This window comes from Marmota flaviventris, chromosome 1 (genome assembly GCF_047511675.1).
Source record: "Marmota flaviventris isolate mMarFla1 chromosome 1, mMarFla1.hap1, whole genome shotgun sequence".
In the NCBI taxonomy this organism is placed as follows: domain Eukaryota; kingdom Metazoa; phylum Chordata; class Mammalia; order Rodentia; family Sciuridae; genus Marmota; species Marmota flaviventris.
In genome coordinates, this window is record NC_092498.1 from 95,185,389 (window position 1) to 95,210,791 (window position 25,403).

At 41.7% G+C, this 25,403-nt stretch overlaps 1 protein-coding gene across 2 annotated transcripts in view; it reads right to left on the reverse strand.

Annotated features, from left to right (window-relative positions):
* Elmo1 (engulfment and cell motility 1) overlaps nucleotides 1-25,403 on the reverse strand; it is a 557,729-nt gene that overhangs the window by 317,272 nt on the left and 215,054 nt on the right. For both annotated transcript variants that reach the window (XM_027939610.3, XM_027939609.2), the window contains exons 11-13: nucleotides 21,302-21,352; nucleotides 17,953-18,075; nucleotides 15,997-16,128 (exon numbers count right to left, since the gene is read on the reverse strand). In XM_027939610.3, the coding sequence (XP_027795411.1) occupies nucleotides 15,997-16,128; nucleotides 17,953-18,075; nucleotides 21,302-21,352 (306 nt within the window). The remainder of the gene's footprint in view (nucleotides 1-15,996; nucleotides 16,129-17,952; nucleotides 18,076-21,301; nucleotides 21,353-25,403) is intronic.

Sequence of the window (25,403 nt, forward strand, 5' to 3'; positions counted from 1 at the left end):
AAACATTAAGAGCTCAGTCTCAGCTATGTAAAGAATAAGGATCTTTACAGAAAAAGGATCCAGGGAAAGTTGTTCATCAGTACCACTGTTTTGCCTACAGAAGTGGGATTTTTATGAGTGGGTTTGTGTGTGTGTGTGTGTGTGTGTGTGTGTTTATTTTGCTTTTTTCATAATTTCCTCTCCAAAGCTTTCCCCTACTAGGAATGTACAACATTGTTGAGCCGAAAGAAATACTGGTAAAAATTAAAAATCCATGGTTTAAACATATGGAAACAAAACAAAACATTGCAGATGTGTGCTCAGATTCCAAGAGGGAATTGTTGTGAGGGATGTGAAGAATCTGACCTGAGAGTTACTATCTATCTTGTGAAAACTGCTGAGGATCTGAGGATTTCCCAAGTGCTTTGACTGTGTTGTCTGCTTGATTTCTTCAGGAGGAAAATAAAGAAAGTTTGCCAGAAGGGAAGCTCTGGAAACTCAAAACCCCTGGACCAGACCAGACAGGGGCCACATGGCCAAACCCACATCCTGATGTTAATCCAGCCCCAGCCCCCCGCCCCCCGCTCCCCCCCCCCCCAGTGGTCTGTGCTTTCATAAGGCTCACATTGTCACAGAAATTTCTTTTAAGGTGGAGGTAATTTTTTCTAATAAGCAAACCAAGTGGACCAAAAAACAAAAACAAACAAATGAAAAATAAAAAATCTGTGATGTAAACAACAATGAAGGATGGAGAGACAGGGGAGTAGACAGTAGGATTAAGGATATATCCTGTGATCAGAGAATGAAGGACTCAGAGCCTGGGGACAGATGCAACCAGGGCAGCTCCCTTCAGGGCCAGGAGCTAGAGGGGGAGCCCCCCTGTTAATCGGCAGACTTAGGCAGCATCCTTACTCATACTCGGCCCTAAAATAGACAGTGCCATATACACAGTGCTGACTCACTAGGAACCACTAGAAATAGGAGTGTGCCAAGGGCTTTTTATAGTTTGTTTCCTAGCTCTTACAAACAAATCAGAGTCCTGTGTTACAGGCTACGCACTTCCAATTACCCCTCACTGTCACCTTCTGCCCCGCTGGCAGATGGACCACACATGCACACACACACACACACACACACACACCCCTGTGCACACACACACAACCTGTGAAACTGTTTCAACATACACCTTGAGTACTCTATGTTGTCCTCTCAGAGTACCTCCACTGTGAAGTCCTACATCTCCAAGGTGTGCACACAACAAAGTCAGAAACATTATGCACAAAAGGTCAAATTATCTTTTTGGAAGTGGTGGATTGACAGGGAAATTTTTTTTCCTTTGTTTACAACTGGGGTCTTAAGCTAGAGGCACTTTATCACCGAGCTATATCCCCAGTTCTTTATATTTTGAGGCAGGGTTTTGCTAAGTTGTTGAGGGTCTAAGTTGCCCAGGCTGGCCTTGAACTTGTGATCCTCCTGCCTCAGCTTCCAGACTTGCTGAGATTACAGGCATGGCCCCTGCACCTGCCTCTGTTTTTTGCGTTTACCTGTCTAGAAACCCTTCAAATTTCTAATTGATTCACACCAGATGGCACCCTATGATCTGACCTCGGCCCCATCTGCACTTCTGAAACAATTTTCTCAAAGGTCTCCCCTTTGGTACCTTCTCCAAATGCAGCAGACATTCTTTGGTTCTCATCTACTCTTTCCCCCTGCTATATCCAACACACTCTGACTAGTTTCTGTGACCATAGTTTCCCTGGGGGCCTACCTAAAATCAGCTTTCTCCCATGGCTTTGCCTTTTCCTCCTACCTGAATGCTGTTGTTGGCCATCCCCAACACAGGTGCCTCTGACCTCGCTTTTTTTCTATACACTCTCTGCTGTAGCCAACAGTGTGGCCTAGGGCTGTTTCACCAACTTGTCCCTCTGTGTGAATACATGACGTTAGCACTTCTGGCTCCCCAAGGCTCTGGCTTCACCAGGAAAGTTCTCAAAACATCCTAGGATTTGAAGGGTGAAGAAGGGAGTCTCACGTCTCATGTATGGGTCTTACATATTGGCTGGGGGTCCCAGATGATTCTCTGTCTCTCCTCTCCAAACAGTTTCTTTTTCTTTAAAATAAGATCATGAAACACTGGCCAAATTACTGAACACACTGAGCAAATGTTAAGTGCAAACCATTATTATTATTTTTAATGGTCTTCTGGATGTCTCCAAGTGAAAGTCTCATCAAAAATCCAAATGGCTCATGTCTTAGTATATTTGGGTTGCTATAATGAAATATTGTAGACTGGGTAATTAATTTATAAGCCACAGAAATTTAGTTCTCACAATTCTAGAGTCTGAGAAGTCCAAGATCAAGGTGCCAGCAGATTCAGGGTCTAGAGAGGGCTGCTCTGCTTCCAAGATGGCACCTTGAACACAATGTCCTCACATGGTGGAAGGGTGAACAAGCTTCCTCTGGCCTCTTTCATAAGAACATTAATCATCTTCCAAAGGCCTTACTTCTAAATACTTACTTCTTTAGGGACTAGGTTCAATATATGAATTTGAGGTACACATTCAGACCATAGCATCCTATATCCAGAAAGGAATAAGTCATTTCCTTACCAAAGATGTTTCCTATATGTATGTTATGGTTTAGATATGTGGTGTCCCCCAAAAGCTCATGTGTGAGATAGTACATGAAAGTTTAGAGGTAAGTAATTGGATTATGAGAGCCTCAACCTAATCAGTGCATTAATCTTCTGATATAGATTAACTGGGTGGTGACACTAAGCAGGTAGGGTGTGGCTGGAGGAGGTGGGTCATTGGGGGCATGACTTTGAGGTGCATATTTTGTCATGGTGAGAAGAGGCTCTCTCTCTCTCTCTCTGCTTCCCAGTATAACATCTCCCCAGCTGCTTTCTTCTGCCACACTCTTCCACCATGATGTTCTTCCTCACCTTAGGTTCCAAGGAATGGAGTTGGCCAACTATAAACTGGGAACTCTTGAAACCATGAGCCCCCAAATAAACTTTTCCTTCTAAAATTGATCTTGTCAGGTGTTTTAGTCACAGCAGCAAAATAGCTGACTAAAACAATGCAGAAAGAGAAACCCTGGCCATGTAAATTGTCTTACATTACACTCAATCAGTTATCAAACCCCAATACTTAATACCTTGTGTTCTCCCTTCTGTCCCTATAGTCCCTATTTCTAGTTCTGTCCAACACTATACCAACCCTTTTCCAACTTTCTACCATCTTCTTTATATTACTGCTGAAGTGAAATCCTTAGCTTTAGCCATAATAATTCAAAATCATCTCCAAATCTAAAATTATCAAATATCATCCAAACATCCCAGCATGCTACAGTCTTCCATGATCCGGGCTCAAATGAGCAGACATTGAAGGAAATTTCATATCCTTTAAACTTCTGCTCCTTGTTCCCTACCCTGGCACTCCTTTCTCCTCCCTGGCTTACTCATATCCAAATAGAGATTTTGAGGTTCATTTTCATTATACACTCCACTGGAGAGTTTCATGGACTCCCTGAACATATTCTTCGTATTCTCATCTTCATATTCTTCATATGGAATTTCAAGAGCACTTTATAGTCTACCTGTAATTTTCCCATGATATATATCGACCTCTACCTGTTATCCCAGATGCACACACACAGATAAACATGTCTCCCTTCTTGAATGGTGGAGCCATCACTTGATTGATTGACTCATTTAACATGTACTCACCATCTGTCTATCCAATATCAGGAATGGTTCTAGGAGCAAGGGATTCAGTGGTGTGCAAAATAGATGAGGTCCTACTGATTGGAGGGATCATAAGTAATAACAGTGCAAGGTGACATATGTTGAAACTGGGGTGGCGGGTGGGGGGGGTGGACCTGGAGCTAGGGAAGCACCAGGTGGACTTACCCACAAGAATTAACAATGGAACCAAGAACTTTAGAGAAGAGAAGAGACTTCCAGCAGAGGGAACAGCATGCATGGAAGTTTAGAGTGTCATGGAGTTCACAAATAATAAGTCCCATGAAGACCTTAGCTCCCCCCTCATTCATCTTTTCATTTGTCCTGTGCCTTAAATGTCATAAATTCTCATAAGTATTGATTACATTAAAAAGACTCAATTCATGAGTCTCTGATTTTTAGACTAGATTAAACTCCAATGGGACCCTATTCCACTGCATGATCCACTGTCAAGATGACTTACAGATGACCAGTGGGGATGCCACTCTTCAGTGATCCCCTCAGGCCAGACAACTGAAACCCACTGCCCTCTCATCTACACATCAGATACCTGCTGAGGATCCTCAGCCATGCCTAGCCAGCTGAGGTGGTCTTCCCTCAATGAGCAGCTGCACTACTCAAAATGCTCTCCCAGGAGAAGGGACAAGTGTGCCCCACCATACAGCTTTCTATCCACGAGGGCTGGCCTGGCTCTTCTCCTAACAGATCTGCTCCCAAACATGCTCTCTGTGGAGGATCACTCTGGACCAGCCATCAAATTGTGGGGGGCCTTCTTCATCCTGGTCCCTTTTCTTTTTCCCTAATGCTGACAAGGAATAGCTACAGTGGGAAGGTGAGAAAGACCTTCCAGGGAGCAAAGGAGGAAAGGTCTTAGCATATGACATGTCACATAAACGCAAGAGAGGGCTGGGGAGTCAGGGAATCCAAATCAAAGTTACTAACTTCAGACTTGATGCAAAAAATATTCAGGCCAATTTCTAGGTTATCCTGGACCAGGTTTACATGGACTAGGGCTGGGTTATCATTTCCAGGTTTCAAAACCTCAACCATCAGAGCACTTGCCTCCCTTCATTCCCTTGTCTACACAGCAAGGTGAACAAGGTGTGATAAAGAAGGCATCTCTGAGGGGAAGAGGCTCCAAACCAGGAGGAAGAAGGAGGAGGTCACAGAAACCTCGAAGTCAGTGAAATTCAAACAAGTGAAAAACAGAACGGCAGAGCCAAACCAGACAGACAGCCCAAACCATCCTCCCTGTTTTACCTGCATGACCTCCGTGAGACCTTCCAGCTAGCATTTCACTCTTCCTGGAGTGGCAGGACGGCACAGCCTAGAGGCCAAGCCAGGTGGGAAACCCGAGCCTGGCAGGAACGGAACCAGATGCTGGCAACTGCCACTTGCCTGCCACACGCCTGTGGGAAGGTTTTCCAGCACCCTGGGAAAACTGGAAGTGACACTGTTTCCAGTGACAAGTAAGCAGTACTCTGCTTTCTGGCCCCAGACAAGGACGTGGCCAAGATCCCACTGGCTTTAGTTTGAAAACCGTCCATACTGAGTCCCTGAAGGAGGAGCCAGCAGGTGGCTGGTGCAGGGTCTTCAATAATGGCATGACAACCTGGGCATGACAAGGTCATAGTGAAACAAGCCCTTGGGGTTTCCTCAAGGCTTCCAAGGGAAGGGGAGTGTTCTCAGCAACCCCTTAGAGCACCTTAGGCCACAAACAAGCCACACCCAGATAGGCTCTCTTCCTCTATTTTACCATCTGGCTTCCATTCTAGCAGCTTCAGCTAAACAACTCGAGAATGAAAACGAAGTCTGCCCATGTGTCCTCGTCCTGCCTCCACACTGCAGTCTCTGGGGCAGGTTATTAACCTGTTGAAACTGTTAAAGTCACACTTTCTTCATCTCTGAAGTAGGAATTATAGGATCTGCGCTTTGCAGCTTGTGGAGATGAAGTGAGATGGGAACCATCTGACCCAGGTCCCCAAAAGCACCTAAAACACTATTGGTGCTGGGGTGGCTGCAGCTGCTGTTCACTTAACCAGTGTGAAACCAATGAAACCCCACTGGACCACCTACAGATGATCTATTCTCAGCAGGCTAACTAGCTTGGTAATGCAAACATTCCAAGAGAAGAGGCAAGAATACCAAGAAATCAAAGGTTAGCATGCACCTCTTGTGTTCTTAACTATGTTGTCCCCGGCATCATCTGAGGGTCACTTTGAAAGTTAGTAGGTTTGCAGGAATGCATGGAAAATTCCACCTGCATTTCTCCCTCTTCTTTAAAATGAATAAGAACAGAGAGTGAGATGCCTGCACGGGGACAGTTCTTATATAACCATGCGATTCTCAAATTGGTTCTGTCCCTTCCCATTGGAAAGGTTTTGACAGTCTTCCTACACATACAAAATGCCATCCCCAGAATTAGAATCCCACGCCATGGAGCCAGCTCTCGGTGTATAAATTGCTTCCTCTCAGACACGAAACATGTCCGAGTCTGGACATCGGCTCACACCTTCTCTCCCAATGTCCACACATACCAAATTCAGAGCTATGAAGGACACCTTGACAAATGGTGACCATTTGGAAAAGGAGAAAATGAAATAAAATAAATTGCAATTTCACAGTGTTTCAGGGAAAAGATAAAAAGAGAAGGCACAACAAGTTCAAGTCCAGCTGTTCAAGACTGTCAAATTCAAGGTCCACTGGAAGCCAGGGACTGTATAATGGCTCTCTAAACTCTGCCCTCCTGTCTGCACCCCAGAATACCCAGTACTGTGCTCATGGGGTGCTCCCAGGGCAAAATCACCAGCCCAGGCAATTACAGCAAAACGTAACAGGTAGAGGTGCTGGGTGTTCATAACAACTCACCATAGGTGCCGGAACCCCTTAACTGCTCATCCTAGGATCACCAGCCTAGGTCTGAGACATTTGCTTTTAAAAGGGTATAGTGGGTGAAATCATCGAATTAAAAAGTGCTTCCTGTTGCAGAAAGAAAAATCTGTTTTCCATAGGCTGTGGTTGTGAGCCTTAACTACTTTTGAAAATCATCCTGAAATCCTCTGATAAACTGGATCAATAAGGACATACTTAGTAAATTGCCTACATGCTAGTTTCTGGGTAGCAAAAGTGTAGAGAAAAAAAATCGAAATCACTTCTTTCTTTAGAGGTTTTGTGAGGGGTCCTACCCTGCTAAGCACTCTTATGAAGATTCCCTAGTTCACAGATTTGAAGATGTGTCAACCCGCCCAGGGTTAGCTCTGATGTCGAAGCCCTGTGTTTCTACTTTGTGACCCAGCTGGTTACTGTCAAATGGAAGACTACTCTAGTTGTCCAGCAGAAACAGTGCAGGCCCCTGACTCATTTCAATTATCAGATCCAAATGGTAATGTCAATATTATGAATGCTGTCAGGTTTCTAAGAAACTGACATCTACTAACTCATTAATCTCCAAAAAAAAAAAAGCCTAAATAAAAACTAGTGGCATACCCAACTTACCAATGAGTCATTAAAACATTAGATAAGGGCTGGAGCTGGGGCTCAGTGGTAGCACACTTGCCTGGCATGTGTGAGGCACTGAGTTCAATTCTCAGCACCATATATAAATAAATAAATAAACAATAAATAAAGGTCGATCAACAAATAATTTTTAAAAAAAAAACTAGATAAATTGTACAAGGTCACACAATAATGAGCAATGAAGCTGAGATGCAAAATCTAGACTCCAGTGCCAGAAGCTACTACAGCCATAAAAGCTCTGCTTTATTTCTGTCAAGTAAAACCAGCATGCTTAGGCTTCACTAATCCTCAGGTTTCCTTGCCCTTTCCCCCCATGCATCACCTTTTCATCTTCTGGATAATGATTTTTGCTCTAAAGTCCCATATACAAAGAAAAGATACCAAGAAGATTTGTATGATTCTCTAAGAAGTGAATAACTGGCCCTACTGGTAAATTGCCTCCTTTTCCACAGCCGTGCTATAAAGGGGACAGAACCTTTGTGGATTTTAAGCTAAAATGTAAAGAAGAAGTTTTAAGCAGGGAGAAGTTCTTCTGAACTTTTTAAAATCACCCAACATAGAAGCTTAAGTATTCCCCCTTCTCTAGCACATCAGGGCTGCTCCCTCTAAAGCATCATCTGGCTGCTCATGTAAGTGCCTTTTCTCACTGCACCCTCTCGTGGCCAGAAAGCAAATCCGCCTCTAGCAGCAGATAAATGAATGTCCCTCCTAGGTTTCAGCAACGGGTGCTAAATAGGAAAGCAGCTGGGGAAACCAGGAGTAGAAGAAATCTGTCTCCTCACCCCATCTTCAAAAACTATCCCTGAGAAATTCTGTCAAGAGTTAAAATTAATTTCAGTGAAAAATACTAGGAGACTGAGACTAATATTGTCACGGCAATGTGTGATAATTCATTTGTTTTTAAAAGTTTTTCTTTAAAAAATATCAAAACATTCTAAAGATATAATGATTCACATGTCCACTGCAGGTGGTGGGTGCTTCTAAAATGAGATCTTAGGATGGCTCAGTGCTGTTTCCTGCTGGGATAGGAAGAAGGGAATGACAAAGTACACATGCAAAGTCACCAAACAGATGGAAATGGCAATGACAACACAGGTCCTGCAAGAAAAAGAAAAATGGACTCTTGACATCAGACAGTGACAGAGGACACTGTTAGAGTTGCCCCTACAAGCCATACTGGACCAGTTTGGGACATCATTTCCCAATGCAGCCAGGAAGCAAAGATGGATTAGGAAAGAAAAGACCTACAAGTATTGTACGTAGTACTTCTGGTCTCTCTCCCCCCTCCCTGCCCCCATCCATCACTAGGAATTATGATGATACCAAGCCAAAGTGGAGATGGCTCTGCAATACCTTGAGCATCAGTGTGAAGTGCCCACTGGACAGTAGCCCTGGGCAGCAATGCTCTACATTGGGTTTGATGACAGGAAATAAAGCTGGACATCAGTTCTTTTTGGGTTCTTCAGGAGAATTTTCCAGTGCTGTTAGTATGTATGTATGTATGTATGTATGTATGTATTTATTTATTTATTTTTCCTGCTTGTGCAATTACAAACGTTTGATATAGTCTCTGCAGGTGAATTAAGCACAAAGACTGCATGCCATGCTCTGTATGATTTGACCACAAACATCCAAAACAAGACCACACCAGAGTCGACCCTGAAAAGAAAAGGCAGAATTTTGGTGGCCTTCTCTTCACCTATAACTGTCACCTGCCAATCAGTGAGGTGAACAACAAAACTGCCTAAACCACTGGGGGCCACAGAGGCTGGATTACAGGCTTCTATGCCCCACTACAGAACTTCCATGAATAGCATAAGGGAAAACAATTATAATAAGACACAGGAGATATGTGTGCTGGATCAACAGCTCATGCGCCATGATGGATTTGGAGACCTCTGAAGAGGCTCTGAGGCCCCCTGACTCACTCCGTTCTACAGCTTCAAACCCTGTGGGCTCACAAGCAGGGCTGCAATTTACCCAGGAATTGCTGCCAGAATTCAGGGCGCTTGCTCTCTGAGCGGATAGTTGTGCTTTGGCGCCACCTCGTGGTTCCCTAGGGAATCTACTGACTAGTTCAAGTCAATGTTACCTCCATGAAGCAAGACACTGCCTAGAAATGATTAAAATGGGAATCTGCAGCATTTCAGATGGATAAAGAGGGTATCTAAGCAGAGAAAAACATTAATTAGGCAGATAATGTAAGATCTGGTTCCCCCAAAGTGTCTGCCCATGAATTCACCCGGCATGATCCATAAATGGGTCCTGGTCCCTGGTCACCCCTTCACCAATGTCCCCCCATGGGTACTTCAGTTGGTGGGGACTTTCTGGGGCTGGTGTCTTCGCTAGCACTGGCCATAGCCTCCCTGAAGAACACCCAGGGATCTCCTTAATTCTATGTAGCTAAAATTTACAGGATTTTAGTAAATATGGGTTTAAAACATATATATCGTCCTTCTGCTTTCACGATCTGTTATATATGGGAAGTATCTGTAACTCAGTTAAAAGCAAAGTGTTTGTTGCATATTACTATCCCAATAATCAAATCATTCACATAGGGAAAAGTGATAAAATTTACAAAATCTTGCTTTAGTTTATGCCTAGAGATGCTTTGTTGCAAACAGAGGGGATGAACATCACAGCCATTAGGTAAATGTCACAATTTAATTTCTCTGATTCCTACTAAAGTGTTCTGGATTCTTACTAATGTTGTCCCTGTACTCCAAGGGAAAGAATCACATTCTCAGTGACCAAATCTTATGTCCATGTCCTGTTGAGCACGATGCTTTAATGTAAGACAGGTTCATTACAGACTGAATTCTCTACCTAGAATAAATTTAATGATAATTCACCAGATTTCAGGGACATTGTATTTTAGTATGGAAGCAGCTTAAGGCAACCTCTCACTTTAAAATAAATGAATCAAGTCACAGTAAGTTATAATGCTCTCCCCATGAATTCCTTCGCTGTCCCGCACAGTGCTAAGTGATAGGCAGAAATTCTTTACTGTGTCCTTTTCACCTCAGTACAAACCATTTAGCAGCAGATTCCTCTTGCCCAGTAGTTACTCAGGGATTTCTAAGTATAGTAGATCCTCCTTATTAGTAGTAGTTATATTCTATAAAGTTCCAGCAAGCCCTAAATTCGCAAATACTGAACCTCTGCTCCTAGGAGTAATGCAGAACAAGGACCCTTTGAAATCTTGCTCACAAAACACTTTTGTCAACTGGTCAGTAGTATATATGCTAGTCAGTTTTCCATTGCTGTGACAAAACACCTCAGGTGCAACAACTTAAAAGTGGAAAGAGTTATTTTGGCTCATGGTTTTGGAGGTTTCAGTCCATGATTGCTTGGTCCCATCACTATGGGCTTGTGCTGAGGCAGAATATAATGGTGGGGAACATATGGCAGAATAGAGTTGCTCACCTCATGCTAGCCAGAAAGGAAAGTTTGGGGTAGGGGAGAGGGACAAGAGTCATCATTCTCATACACAACCCCAGTGACCTACCTCCTCCAATAAGGCCATACCCGCTACAGTTTGTCCTACCCACTAGGGACCAGCCCTCCAACACCTGAGTCTTTGGGGGACCTTCTCAATCCAACTATTAGCAGTATATATATTCTTCTTTTATCTGTGTTTCTATTTTAAGGCATCTTATTTAATATATATTGTTGACTTGACTACATTCAACTTGAAACTTCCTGAAGGAAGTTTTCTAATGCATACATATTTGTATTTTCTGTATAAAATAGAGAAAATATTTAATATCCTAAGTGCACCCTCCAGCCCTGTTCCATTTAGGAACCCCTGACTACACTTCAACACCAAGACATTTTAAACAGCAACACTTACCAATGCAAAGAAGAGAAATGGGGAAAATGTGGCCCTAGATAGACTACAAAAGGAGACTCATTTACAGTAGGTGAGCTGAAACAAAAGGCAGACCACTGCCCTGTTGTCCTATTCAACGGGGAAAACAGCCATTGGACAACTCACAAAAATAATTTCCAAAACACCTTGAATATTGTTTGGACGTTACTAGCAAATTTTAGTGAATGGGGAATTTCTAAGTATGGAATCCATGAACAGCAGGGACTGACGGTATATTTCCAACTCTTTTGAATTTATGGCTCTCTATGATCTATCCCTCACTCCTAAAGCCAACCCTACATCTCTCTCTGGAGGCAATGTAAACACTAGCTGAACGGAACAACCCCGGTTTCTCAAGCACACAGTGTTCTTTCATCTTTCACAGCTACTCTGTACCCCACATCTTCTCATCACCCTCCTGGGACAACCTACTACTCCCACATTTCCCTAACCCATCTGTCACAGTGTCATGGGACTCATAATATGAATAATAATCACAACATCCTAATTATTAGAGCTCGATTCATGGACTGTTTACTATGTACCCAAGCACTGCTCTCAACAATTTACAAGTAAGAACTTAACCTGCCCAACTTATTGACAGAGATCATTAGTATCCTCCATCAGAAAAGAAAACAGAGCTGAAAATATCAAGTACCTTGCTCAAGTCACTCAGCAGAGGAGTAGGAGCCTCAGAAAGGGATGTGGGCCACCCTAATTGGAGCCTAGGCTGAATCACAGTGCTGCGCTCTCACAATAACTGCTAAATCTAGGAGCACTAAGATGAAGATGCTTCTTTCAGCAGTATGGGGACAGGGATGGAAATGGAGGAAGGAATACAGAAATACACAGTTCACTCCATACCTTACCATTGGCATCCAAGAAGAAAATATTCCAATGACAGCAGGTACTGTGTGTGGAATTATATCTGTGTAACTATGCATAATTATCTCCTATCACGCAAGAAGATAGAAATCCTCTTAAAAATTAGAACATGAATCTTAATTCTGAAATAATATTTTCATCATTACCCATTACCTTTTCTACCTTCACATCTCAGTTGGTTTTTTTCCTTAAAGATAAACCTGAATAAATTAAGGAAAATGTTTATAAAACTTCATAGGGTAAAGCACATCATATGGTTTAGAAACAATTTCTTCAAAAAAAAAAAAAAAAGATAAAGAGTGTATTTTGTCCTCAGTGAAGTTAAATGAAAGGGTTGGGTGCGGTGGTGCACACCTGTAATCCCAGTGGCTCAGGAGGCTGAGGCAGGAGGATCATGAGTTCAAAGCCAGCCTCAGCAACAGCGAGGCACTAGGCAACTCGGTGAGACCCTGTCTCTAAATAAAATACAAAATAGGTCTGCAGATGTGGCTCAGTGGTTGAGTTACTGTGGTTGAGTTACCCTGAGTTTAATTCCCGATACCAAAAAAAAAAAAAAAAAAGCAGGTATTTTTCTGTGTCTTGTAGAATCATACAAACATTTAGTCACTTTGGATTGAGATTTGGGAGTTATTTTATCAGAAAAATCTGTTCCATAGTGACGCTGTGCTGAGAAGGAATGAGAGGCCCATCTGCCTTCTCAAAGGTATTGCGGTTCATTATCCATTAACAAACTGTTCTTTCTGCCTTGTTGGAAAACTCAAAAACATGCCTTTGACTACCATAATGTGAGTTCCCCAAAAGGAAGGAAGGGAAACACCATGGTTAACTATACCCTGGGATCCAGGTGCCATGCTAATCACCAACTGATGGCCTGGCAGGGCCCTCCAGCAACCTTGAAATAGAAAAGTCACTGTCCATCTTCACAGCTGAGGAAACTGATGCCACACAAGTATTTTCCCTCAGAAGTAGGGAAACTTACATTAAAATCTAGAGCCACCCTACCCTGTACCCCCAGGACTCCAAAGACGTCATTTAACACTTCCTGGCTATTGCCTAACTTGGAAGAAATGAAATGAGAAATTCAGTTCATCTTATGGATTAAATTTTTCTTCAAAGAGATTCAAAATATTATTCAAGCCTCAAATTTCTCCTTCAAGTTCAGTGAGGAGTGTAAAGGGAAGACGACATTTCTTTTGGGAACACAGAGATAATTCTGTACAGAGTGCTAACTCCATCTAGAGTCTGCAGCCAGCTTGCAGTGTTGCAAAATGGCCTCTAGGTGGTGCAATGAGCCCGTGAGTCCCTGGACAGGGGCTCATTTATTTCTGCCGTTATTCAAAAGTGAAAATACCAGCTTGTCAAAGTGGTTGGCTCACTTCCAGCACAGAAATCATTACTCAACAGTCTTTCCAACTTCTAGACTCTCTGATGCAAGACCATGGCCTGGGAGGAGCTCTAGGGGAAGACCTAAAATTGAAAACTAAGAAGAAACCACAGGAAATAAAATAAAATAAATAAAGGAAACCAATAGTCTCTTTTTGTTATTCTCTGTTCAAGGGGTTTTTTTTTTTTTTCCTAAAATAACTTTTCAGGTCCTTGAGAAGAGAACTCATCAATTCTGAAGGCCTTAACATCACAATAAACTGACTTTCAGCAGGGGGAAAAAATGCTTCATTAAGTACTCATAAAGCAGAGCACTCACCAGACACAGAAAATGAAAACTGAGATAAACCCACAGCAGAAGTATAGAAGGAATTAGCAATAATGTTAAGACAGATGGAGCTACATTGAGAAAAATTACTCCCATGTTGGCTCATGGAATAGGCTGGAGATTTTATATAAAAACAGAGTCCTGCCCCCCTTTCTATATAACTTTCAGAGGGCCCAGGGTCTGGAATAATTCCAGTTCTACTCACTGCTCATTCCCCAAGCTTAATCTCTCCTCTGTCCCTTTGCACTATGCACTCTGCTACTCAAAACCACCAAGACCTGGGGCAGGGGCACAAGGCCATCCTGCCTCGAAGTAATTTATGGAAAGAGCTCAGCATCTGCATTTTCCACATAATTCAAAATAAATCCAGGCAGTGACAGAAAGATGATGAAATTGCAGCAACACAGGGGTACCAGGCTCTGGGCCAGGAAGGGGTAGCAGAATCAATCGGGAGTATGTTTGAAATGCACACACCTTAATCTCATCTTGGGAAGTTTGATATGACTTAAGGGTAAGGCGAGAGGCTGGGGTATTTTGCCAAATCTCTCAAGTGATGTGGATATGTCTTGCACAGCACAGGAAAGTAAAATTAGAAAGAATTGGAAGGGAGGCAGAAGGCAAGTGTTGTCCACCTTCCCTGGGGTATATCTTTGGGAAACTGCTCTTCTTACTCTAAGTAAAAACAGGACCTTGATCATCAACACACATCAGGTATAGGAAATTCTCACCTGGTCCATCAATCCTGACTCTTTCTGCTGAAAGTTTTAAAATTCAATTCACTAAGAGATCAAATGTTGAATGTCAAGGTCAAAATACAGGATATGATGGTGGAAAAATTCTGTCAGAATACCTTTTTAAAGCAAGTTCCAAAGCTGAATATATTGCCAACAAATATTCTTATTAGAAAAGACAAGTTGAAACTAACATTATAAAAATGGTAACTTAGATTATTTTTCTAAGTTTAAGAGACATTATTGAAGAGGGATTAAGAAATATATATATATGGTCAGTGTGACCCACTGCTAGTTAAAGTATAAATTACAGAATGTTAATGGATAATAATGAGGCAATACCAAAAGTATTAAACATCTCTACCATATATAATTATAGTGCCACAAATTTATACTAATAAATGTGATCATGGATGTGCATAAATATTGGGCTGCAAAAATGTTAGAGACTTAATGGAAGTTATTAATAGTTTTCAAACATTGAATCAGTAAAAGAGCTTAGTTAAATCAACTTCAGTACATTCAACTTAAAATAAATAAATAAATCTCTCAATAATGAAAAACACCTATTATCTGATATAGAAGCATTTTTAATTAAAAATTTCGAAGAAAATTCAAAAACATTGTGAATTTTAAAGAAAATTCCTATAGAAGACAAGTCCTCCCAAGTAACATATAAAGTACCAGACTACTTTTGTTAAATTAAATGTAAACATTAACATATGTATACAAATACATACATACACATAGTGTACATATTAGTATATATTAACACACGAATATGTGTACATGTATATATACAGATATAATTTTGTCCAAGAAAGAGTATTTAAAATTTTTAAAAAGTACCTAGTAATTTCTAATCACTGAAGCAAAAATCTCACTCATGTCCTTTTTTTAATGGAACTTAAAAACCCAAATTTATACCTGCAAAATTTGAGCTTACCTGAAGGCCACCCTGAAACTGATGGTGATAGGGTAAGAACAGACTACAAATGGATATAACAACAGACTACACTCCAAACAAGTTGTGTTCTAATTTACAAACTAAGAAATAAAATGGAGGAGTCAACCTATTAGCACCTGTGGCAAGATAAACCTTTCAGGAAGATATAAACTGTATGAATCTTATCATGATTAAATTTCAAGAATTTTTCAATTTGATTTTGATACAAAATCCGTGCACGTAAGTAATGCAATCACTGGCCCAATGATATGGCCTCTTCCACCATTGCCAGCATACAGCATTTAACTCAAACAGAACCTCAAGCATCTTGTGAAGCAGATTTCAGGGAGATGAGATGCATTCCGGGCTAACTACTCTTGGTTACACTTAATCAGAACTGAATAAACAAAGGCAGTATTAGTCACACTTGTGCAAGTTATTCCATTTCACTGCAGCCAGAGGACTTTCATGTGATCCTGTTTAAACCAGCTAAACATCTGGAAATGTGGAAACTATTCTGTAAAGTACAAGAGGACCACACGCCTGATGCGGCTGAGGTCAGCCACGGGGAGGCTGGAAGGAGAGAGAGCTTACTGGAGACATCTTACTTACAATGAAGCCAAGTTTTTTATAATCCCGCGTGTACATGGACTTGCGCTTCTCCATGCTGCCGCTGCTGTTGTTAGGCTCAGACTCGGCATCAAAAGCAATTCTTCGAAGTTCAAATATGATGTCTCTTTGAGCCTAAAGGAGTTAGGGAGGGGAGAAAAAGGAGGGAGGGAAAGCTGCTTTCATTGTGTGATGTGACACAACTACCTCTTTCCCCAGAGTCTACATGAATCACTGCATTCAGGCAAAAGAAAAACAGATAAAAGACAACCAATGTTCGAAGTTAGGGCTTTGCTGACTTCTCTTCCTCCTGCCACTCTCCCTGATGGTTAGCCTGGGCCGTATTCCATAATTCTTCTTGCAGCCAACTCATTTGGAGGACTAATATCAGTTGCTCAGGACTGTCCTACATGAGACCCCCAATGTGATGGAAGGGTTGTGACTGGAAAAGATAAAGTTGGGAGAACCTGGGAGCACTGCACTGTTAGAGAGGCACACAGGTTCAGGGACAGTACTCGGGTTACAAGGGACCCCTACAGAATAATTTTATGGACACTAACATGTCACTAAAACAAATGAGCCAAAAGGAAGAAACAACCCCAGTGTCATCCATGGAGAATGGATAAAACACAGGTCCAATAGACAGACAGTGGTGGCATATTATTCAGTCACAGAAAGGGACAAAATTCTTACACAGGTAACAATGTGGATGAACCCAAGATATTTTTTGCCGAATGAAATAAGACACAAAATGACAAATATTTTCTAATTCCATTTCTACAAGCTTCTTACAGTAGTCAAACTTCTAGAAACAGAAAGTGGCATAGGGTTACCAGGGGCTGAGAGGAGAGGGCAGTTGGGCAGTTATTGTTTAATGGGCACAGAAATTCAGTTCTGCAAGATGGAAAGATTCTGGAGATGAATTGTGGTGATGTTTTCACAGCAATAGGGAATGAGCTTCATGCTAGTGAACCGTACACTTAAAAAATGGATAAGATGATAAATGTTAGGTTAAGTATTTTTACCATAACAAAAAAAAATTTCATAAAAAAAGAAGAATTTGGAAACGAGGAGCATTGTTCCATTATTAGGATGCACTGCTCTCCATCACTAGAAGTGGTAAGATGACAGTCTCATCTCCCTGGGATGATTACACTTGGCCTTGCCAAAAATGTGCGGCACAGTCGCTGGCCTCTCTTAGCCTCCTCCATCATTCTTAATCGCATGGCCTTGTGCCATGAATGAAGTGTTGCAGCAGCCACACACTCCACACATGCAGCCCACATCTGCAACAGATCAGGCCCTCACGTGCCAATAATGAGTGTTTTCCTCTCCAAAGCTGCAGCACTGCTTAAGTTGAAAATGTGCTACAGAGGGGCAAGCTTCCCAGCTGTTTCCTCTCACTCTACTCTCACACAGTAAAGTTCCCCCAAAAGCTTCTGGATGGAGACAGAATCTTTCATGGAAACAACCAAAGACTTAGCAGGGAGTTAGAGCAAAGAGCCAACTAACAAAACTGCCAGCCCGAAAATCGGGTTTATTTAACACAGGACTAACCACTGGCATTGATCATCGGAGAAAGGAAATTACTTCCAATTTGCAGAATCAGTATCACACAGAACTATCCTTGGCCCTGGTCATCTGGGAACTTGATCCCAAAGTTATCACTATCTAAGGTACGGTGGCCAAGAGCCAAGGTCTGAGGCCATGGACAGCAAGCTCTCCTATCTAAAAGAGGAAGAACATGGATGTGTTCAGGGCCTAATGGAAGAATCCATTTATTTTATTCTCTGATCCCAGGTTCACCTAAGTTTTAAAGTCATGCCACCAAGTTTGAGAGGGTAATAAGTCAATCATATGATCATCTTAAACTCCTGGTTTCAGGGTAGCTCCAGAGAAGACTTTTAGTGACACCTCCTTCCCCTCATGTGCTCTCACTGCTGCCTGCTGGGCACCCACCTGGTCCTGGGGGTCCATCTTGGTCATCATCCTGTCTTCCAGGAGGTTAAAGGTGAGAACTTGGAGAACATAGAGCTGGTGCGCCATCTCATTGTTAATGGCTCGCTGCGCTCGGATGACATGCTAGAGAGATGATTCACAAATGACACTTTTAAATAACAAAGAATAAGCAAAAATAAATAAATAAAGGTTAACCCTTGTTGTTATCCCAAGTAGAACCTCAACAGTGTTTATTTGGATGCACAAGGGATGGAGAATTACGGAACCACCTCTCACAAGAAAATCAGGGCACACATAATCTCAGAGCTTTCCTTGACATTGTGGGGCCCAGTAAGGTTCCTGATCTTGAGGCCAAAAACCTGGAAAAGACCTACTATGTGCAGAAGCTCCTGGATGAAGGGGGAAAGGTACTTCAAGAAAAGATGTACCTGAGATGAGTGTCTGGAGGACACCTCTGAGTATGCTGCAAGGGACCAGCGGCACCCATCTATCATGAGAACCTTATGGTCATCTCACCCCAGGATGGCCTCTCCCAGGTTTTACCACTTCTGACTGGAGGGGGGGGTAAGTTTTAGAAGCAACACACAACAGCAAAATAGTCATCTGATTTGTAGTGAACTCACTGTGGGAACTCCACAAGCCCCACTTCCATCCTGGTGCAGTCTGCAAATGCCACTACATTTTTTTAACAATTATTAGTTAATAATTAAGTGAAAAGTAAAATGACATTTCTTCATAGAAACAAGACTAAAAGCAGGACAAACATAAAAGGGCTGGCAGGAAGTTGGACGCATGGGGCTTTGCTTCCACCACAGCTCATACAACAGCCAGGTCTAATGTGTATCCTTTTCCGAGAGACCTTGGCTATACTTTGAAAATGCCAAATGACCAGTCACAGTGGCAAAACACTATTCAGATCCATGATTTTGAATGCACTAGACCCAGCCAGGCCCTGCTATCTATAAGAGAGCTTCGTCTCGGCACCCCCTGTTGCTACCAGTAGACTGCTGGAAACTCACTTCCAAGTGACCCTTCAGATAAGGCCAGAGCTCCCCAACATGAAAAAAAAATTATCGAATAATTAGCCACTTTCTCTAGTCTCATGTATTCCTTTCCCAGAGAGTCATGGTAAAGGCTCTTGGTCACACTCTAGGTTCTCAGGGTGCTGCCTGGCTACCTCCTGACCTGGCACGCACCATGGCTCCACACGGGCTGTGAATATGACATTGAAGCAGCTAAAAATGGAGGAGAGGGAGAAGAATGAGGGAGAGAAGGACAAGGAGGAGGGAGAGAAGAGGGAGGAGGATGTAATTCAAATGGCTGAACCAAAATTATGGGAGGGGAGAAGCTAGAGGAAGGAAGGTAGGGGTTGGGGTGTTACACTCCATATCCTTCATTCTCCAAAAGAGAATGGTAACTTGTACAACTTTAGTGCCCCAAATGTATGGGCATCCATTTTATTAAAATCTCCCAGACCTCTGCACTTCAACTTGCTGTCAGAGACTAGAAACCTTGAACTTCCAGCTATGGACATTTCATAAAAGAAGTGACTCTGAAGCCAATTATCTTTAAGACAAGGTGGCTATTGTCATTCCACCCACTCATTTCTCTGAAGATTCCAACCTCAAGTGCCACGCCCGGGAGGTACGAAAAACAAGCTGAGCCCTTCTTCATCCATCATTTCCAACCCTTCATCTCCCACCTGGATCCCTCTCCTTGCGCAAACACCTTCACTGAACTACACCTTACTATTGACTGCAGCTTCCACATTTTTAGGGCCAAGATAAAGAATGGCCTATTATGAATCTTTCTGTACTTTCTACAAAGCCATAATTAGAGTAGAATCTATTAGGCTGTTTTACGAAGACACATTTCAGATTTCAGTTTGGGGATGGGGGGCATTTTGCCATCCCTGAAGAACTGGAACTCCTCTTTTTTTTTTATCAGATGGTGAAATTTACATTTCATTCTTGATAGCCAGGAAGTTTAAAATCAAACTTGATCACCAACTGCAGTCCTTACCATTGGCCTTGAGTTCTAGAATATTTAGTTTCTTTGCCTAAAAAAAGGTGTTTTCATTTTTAAGAAGAGAAAAGGAGGCAGGGAAGGAGAAAGAGAGAGAGAGAGAGAAAATGTGTGGTGTGTGTGTGTGTGTGTGTCTGTGTCTGTGTCGTTGTGTGTCTGTGTGTCTGTGTGTGCCAAGTATTTCGTAACTGACTCTGGAGAGACTGCCTCTCTGAGGCCTTGCCAGTTTCTAGAGATAACAAATTACTTCTTTCATATGCAAATCAGCTGGAGCTCATGCCACCAGCCCTCTGTCCTCATCACCAAGGAACATGTCCCAGACAACTAGAACAGTCCATAAATTCTAAAACCCACTGAATTTATTGAAACTTCCCAATCCTAAACCTGCTTGGCCACTTTCTCTAGCCTCATGTACTCCTTTCCTAGAGAGGCACAGTAAAGGCTCTTGGTCACACTGCCCCTGACTCCTGACCAACCCGGCTTCCCTGTGAGGACCCCTCCTGGTTGTGGTAGGCTCTTCCTTTTGGGAATTATACGTAGCAAGCTCTTCTTTTCACTGGCAATGACCTCTAGACCTGCTGGCTTCATCATAACTGAGTAATAATAAAACATTATGGTGTATGTGTGTGTGTTGTGAATTCTAAGCTTGCTGAACTAGAATCCCATTATCAGAATTTTTTTTTTTTTTTCGTTCTAAGCAGAAAACCTGCTTCTCTCAAGTAGCTGAGAAGGCCTCAGGAAACCTTGCCGTTTGGTTTAGTTATAAACACTCACAGTGCGACTTTAAGGGCTACTTTCTCCCTGAGGTACAAGATCAGTTCTGCACTGCAGTTAGTGAGTGGTTCCCACCTACTTTCCTTCTTTCCTCCTGTAAGGGGGCCAAGAAAATGATGGCCAAAATTTCAAGGCTTCTCTCAGGGCCTGGTATGTTTCCAGACAGCTTCCTCATTTAAAAAAAAAAAAAGTACAAGTGTACTAGTTCATTTTGGTGATTTTTTTTTTTTAAGCCCCTGATGTCCTTGACTGGAAAGCCAAAAGTCTCAGTGTCTACACTTAACCTGCCACAGGAAGAGGAAGGTCCAGCTCCTCAGGCCCCTTTGCTTCCTAGAGCAGGGTAAGACTCCTCCCGCCAATCACAGGAGGCAATTCCTGTGGGAAAGCCTTACTTACTCCAGTTTCACACACACACATTCCCCTCCTTTATAGACCCTGCTGCTTCACCACGTTCCTGGTCACAGAGCAACCACAACTGAGGCCAAAAGAGAAATGACAGCGCACCAGGCTGCTCCTCCCAGCAAGGCAGTCACAGCCCCGAGGTACTCACTGTTAGAATGATGGAGCGCAGCTGCTTCTGAGCCAAAATATTCGCCATCTCCTGTAGAAGAAAAGCACACCCACACGAAGGCTTAGGTTAGAGAGACACATTTCAGCAGGGCCAACAATGACTTTATCCTGGGGTGTGCTTCGTAACTGTATATCAGCAGTATTTCTTAGGAACTCCCATTCAAATTATTTTTTTGCATATTCCATTTAGATTATAAAAGCCAGATCCAAAAACAAGGAAGGAAAATCTGGCACCTGTACACTATTTTTTTTTTCCTTTAGAAAATTCTTCTTTGCAGAAAAAGGTGAGTGCTGAATAAAAATCAAACATTCCAAATGAAAGCAACGGTTCTCCATTAGAAAGGCTCATCACCTTTTATTAGACTGTGTGCTGAAAGCTTCTGCAAGGCAATGCATGCCTACTACAACATTGTCCGATATGAAAGAACCATCGCTTTAAAGAGCTAAGTCTTCTAAAAGCCAGTTCACTTTTATCTGTGCAAGACCAAAGGGGGAGTAGCACATACCCCAGACTGGAAAGCAGGCTCTGCAAGTGAGCCCAGTGGGGTTTTAGCAGATGTCCCATATCTGGGCAGATGTCGAGCTCTGGTGTTCATACTCGGCTTCCACTCTGCTAGGGCTCGTTCCTGCAGGTAGTACTTTGTGCTCTGGCATTTCCTGACTGGCACAGAGAACTTAGGAGTGGTTTCACAGACAACCTTTATCAATATTGACAAGTAGATACTAATTGGAAAATTAAAAAGTAGAGCATGGCCTTGGCCTTGGTGTACTTTCAAAAAAGTCAAAATACTGCTCATATTCAGGAAGACACTGAGATGCTGGTTTTTGGTGGGGAGTATTTTTGGCGTTGTTACTCTTACTAAGCAGAGAAGAAAAAACTAAGCTACGATTCAGACAAAATAACCATAAATTCTACCAAGGTTGAAATAAATGTGCAGAAAGCTAGGAGAACCAAGAACATGGGGGGAAGGAGCTACGAGGGGACACAGGCAAGGTGGACAGGAGCAGAATGGCAGAGCGGGGCCTACTTATTCACGCTGACGGAGGGAACGTGGGTGACTTACAGTCAGAGGACAATCAAGGATGTCAACATTGCTCTCTACATCAACCTAACGGCGTCATCGCCACCACAGAAAGGAAAGCAAGCAGGAGAGAAGAAGGGATGGAAATTCAGAGCACTCTGTTAGAGGTTGGCAGCTTCAATGCAAGGCCCCTTCTGACCCACCACACTGAGAAGCCGGTAAATACTGTCAGACGATTCCCAAGGGTGGATGGCATGGGAGACCAAACCCAGGACAAGGTCCTCTCCCCCACTCTTGGAAACTCAGAAACTAGAGCAAGGACACATTCAGAAACAAACTCAAGGACAACCCAAAATGGAACCTGTCCTCCACACTGCAGAGAAAGCAGCTCTCTCCTCCCTATCTAAACAGAAAGGCCTGGAGATTTGTCTTGTTTTGCTATGATTTTGTTGTGTTGGACCAGATGACAAACAAAAGGCCCAAAGAATTCTACATCTCTCTTAATTTCTTTTTATGAATTTTAAAAATTTCCTTTACAAAAGTTAAAGTATTGCCCAATAGTCACATGAACCAAAAAAGAAAAAATATTCCTTCTCTATGCCTATTTTGGCCTGTTTATAAAATATTAAAGTTAGAAGGGACAACATATTTCTGATATCTACTAGAGCATTCATTAATTATCTGTTTACAATATTTATCTTCTGCATAACACTATGGGCTTCTCATGGGAACAGAGAATATATTATGCTTTGTATTCCCAGCTCAAGGCACGATGTCTAGCACCGAGCAGACAATAAATGTTTGATAAAAGAACAAATGAATATTTTATGCTCCCCTCCTGTGGAACAGAAGCTTCATCAGAGAGAAAAATATATATATATGCTTGTCCACATAATGGATATTTTTGTCTAATATTGGGGAGTTGTGTAAACATGAGAATCCATGGGGAATGTTTTAGAGCACTAAAAAGATCTAAAATCATAGATAGACACAAATATGGATCTAGATATACCAACATAGAAAGACGTCCACAAAATATTTTTTTAGTTCTAAAGGCAGATTTTTTCCTTAAATGAAATAATGCACAGAGTATGCCTGCCTTTTATGAAAAAATGATACATGTAGGAGAATATTTGCATAGAGCAAAGCAGGAAGCAGAGCCATGAGTCATGAAGAGTCACAAGGTTCGTGAGGAACTGCAGTGGGTTCTTTTTCTGGGAATGCAATTATGGGAGTCTTTCAAACTTTTTTCAAGTCTGTCTTTTCTGAGTTTTCTATCAAGTCCTTTAAAAGTTTTTGTTTCAAATAATGCTTATCAAAATCACCAATGTCTATAAAAAATTTTGGAAGACATCTCATCGACACATTTGCCATTAAAATAGTAATTTGAGGAATGGCAAATCATTGTAAGGAATTCACTCACCTAATAGCAACCCCTTTTCCTAAAAATCCATTGTGCATGTTCCCATTGTTTGTGCAGAGAAAGGAGAATGTCTTTAGTCCAGGAAGCATGGGAAAGCAGGACTTCCACCCCAAGGACAGCCAACCAGAGCAGATAGGAGGGAGAGGAGCTTTAAATTCACTTTATACAATTTGAAAACTAAAGGAAACCCAGATAATGAAGTCCAGTGAATGTGATTGAATCCAAGTAAGCAAAAGAAGCTAAAATAAATAAAAGTATTAGACTGAAGTAGTTTTTAAACACACAAGCAAACAATGAGTTCTGTAAGTGCAATACACAAGTTTTTAGACTACATTTTAATCTAATTGGAGCAAGAAAATGGTCCTGGTATCTTCTATTCTTCTGGTAAGTGTTTGTGTGACAAATACAAGGAAATTCTGGGGGTGGCACCTGCTTGATTGGCATTTGATGGGACTCTCTGCAGGTAGAGGCAAGGAGGTTAGGCTTCTAAGTCTGGCTCTTACCAGCTCAGTGACCTGGTCATTTTTTTTTTTTTTTTTACTCCTTTTGCATCTCAATTTCCTCATTTGTAAAATAAAAATAATACAGCTTTCTCTTAATATGTAAACTAAATTAAATTAAATGGTAAAATATAACTGAACATCATGCCTAGCACATGGCAGACTATTGATAATACTGTTATTAATGGCAGTGCTTGGCAGATTTTCCTATTTGACCAAAAAAAAATTTTTTTTTGAGAACTTTTAGTTTTTCAGAACATATGCCAATAAAAATGTCATGTCAAAATTAGCCTGGTTAAAACTTTATTTTACTGGCTTAGAGTCTCAGCTGTTAATATAATCTTCTGTTTTATAGGCTTCCAGTGACCTTCAGGAAAAAAATAGCAAACTGTTCTTCATTAAGAACTTGCAATCATTTTTAGAGCACTCACAGCTCAGAAATGTTTTAAATTCAAAAAATCATAATGCTTCCTTTGTTTTGATGAACAACAGTCTTAAATTCAATGGTTTATAAAGTCAACATCAATTTTCAATGGGCAAGTAAATAACCTGTGGCTATTTTTACTTCAAGGATTGAATTTGTCATATAATACTTTGTAAATTTTTGGTGGATTATATGTACGCTTTCTTAGCTGGATTGTTTTTGTAAATGGTTTGAAGTTATTAGATTACTCTATGTGGTGGTTTATTACATGGTCAGACTGTCTTATCTATCCATACGGCATAATAAAAAAAAAAAAAAAAAAACTTTGTTTCACAGAATCCAAAACTAAAGTTGTTTTGCTATTCCATTATATTTCCATTGGTATCAATATTCCAAAGTCAGTTGCAGATTGATACTGGGTTCCCTATGTGCCCATGGCCATGATAATTCAATTCAGTAAACTAACAGTAGTGTCTGGTGTAGAGGAAGATACAAAAGTAAGCCAGGTATATACGCCTTACTCAGGCTTAGGTCCAATAAAACCACAGTCCTTGGGCAGGCAGGAGCTTTTATTTCCTCTGATCTATCCTCTTCTTCCACATTTGAGAAAGGAAAGCCCTAAGAGTTCAGACCAGAATGTAGTCCTCCCCACCCTACATTCCCTCCTGATCTACATGTGGTTTGGCCAAATGTCCTCTATTGGGTCAGTAGAA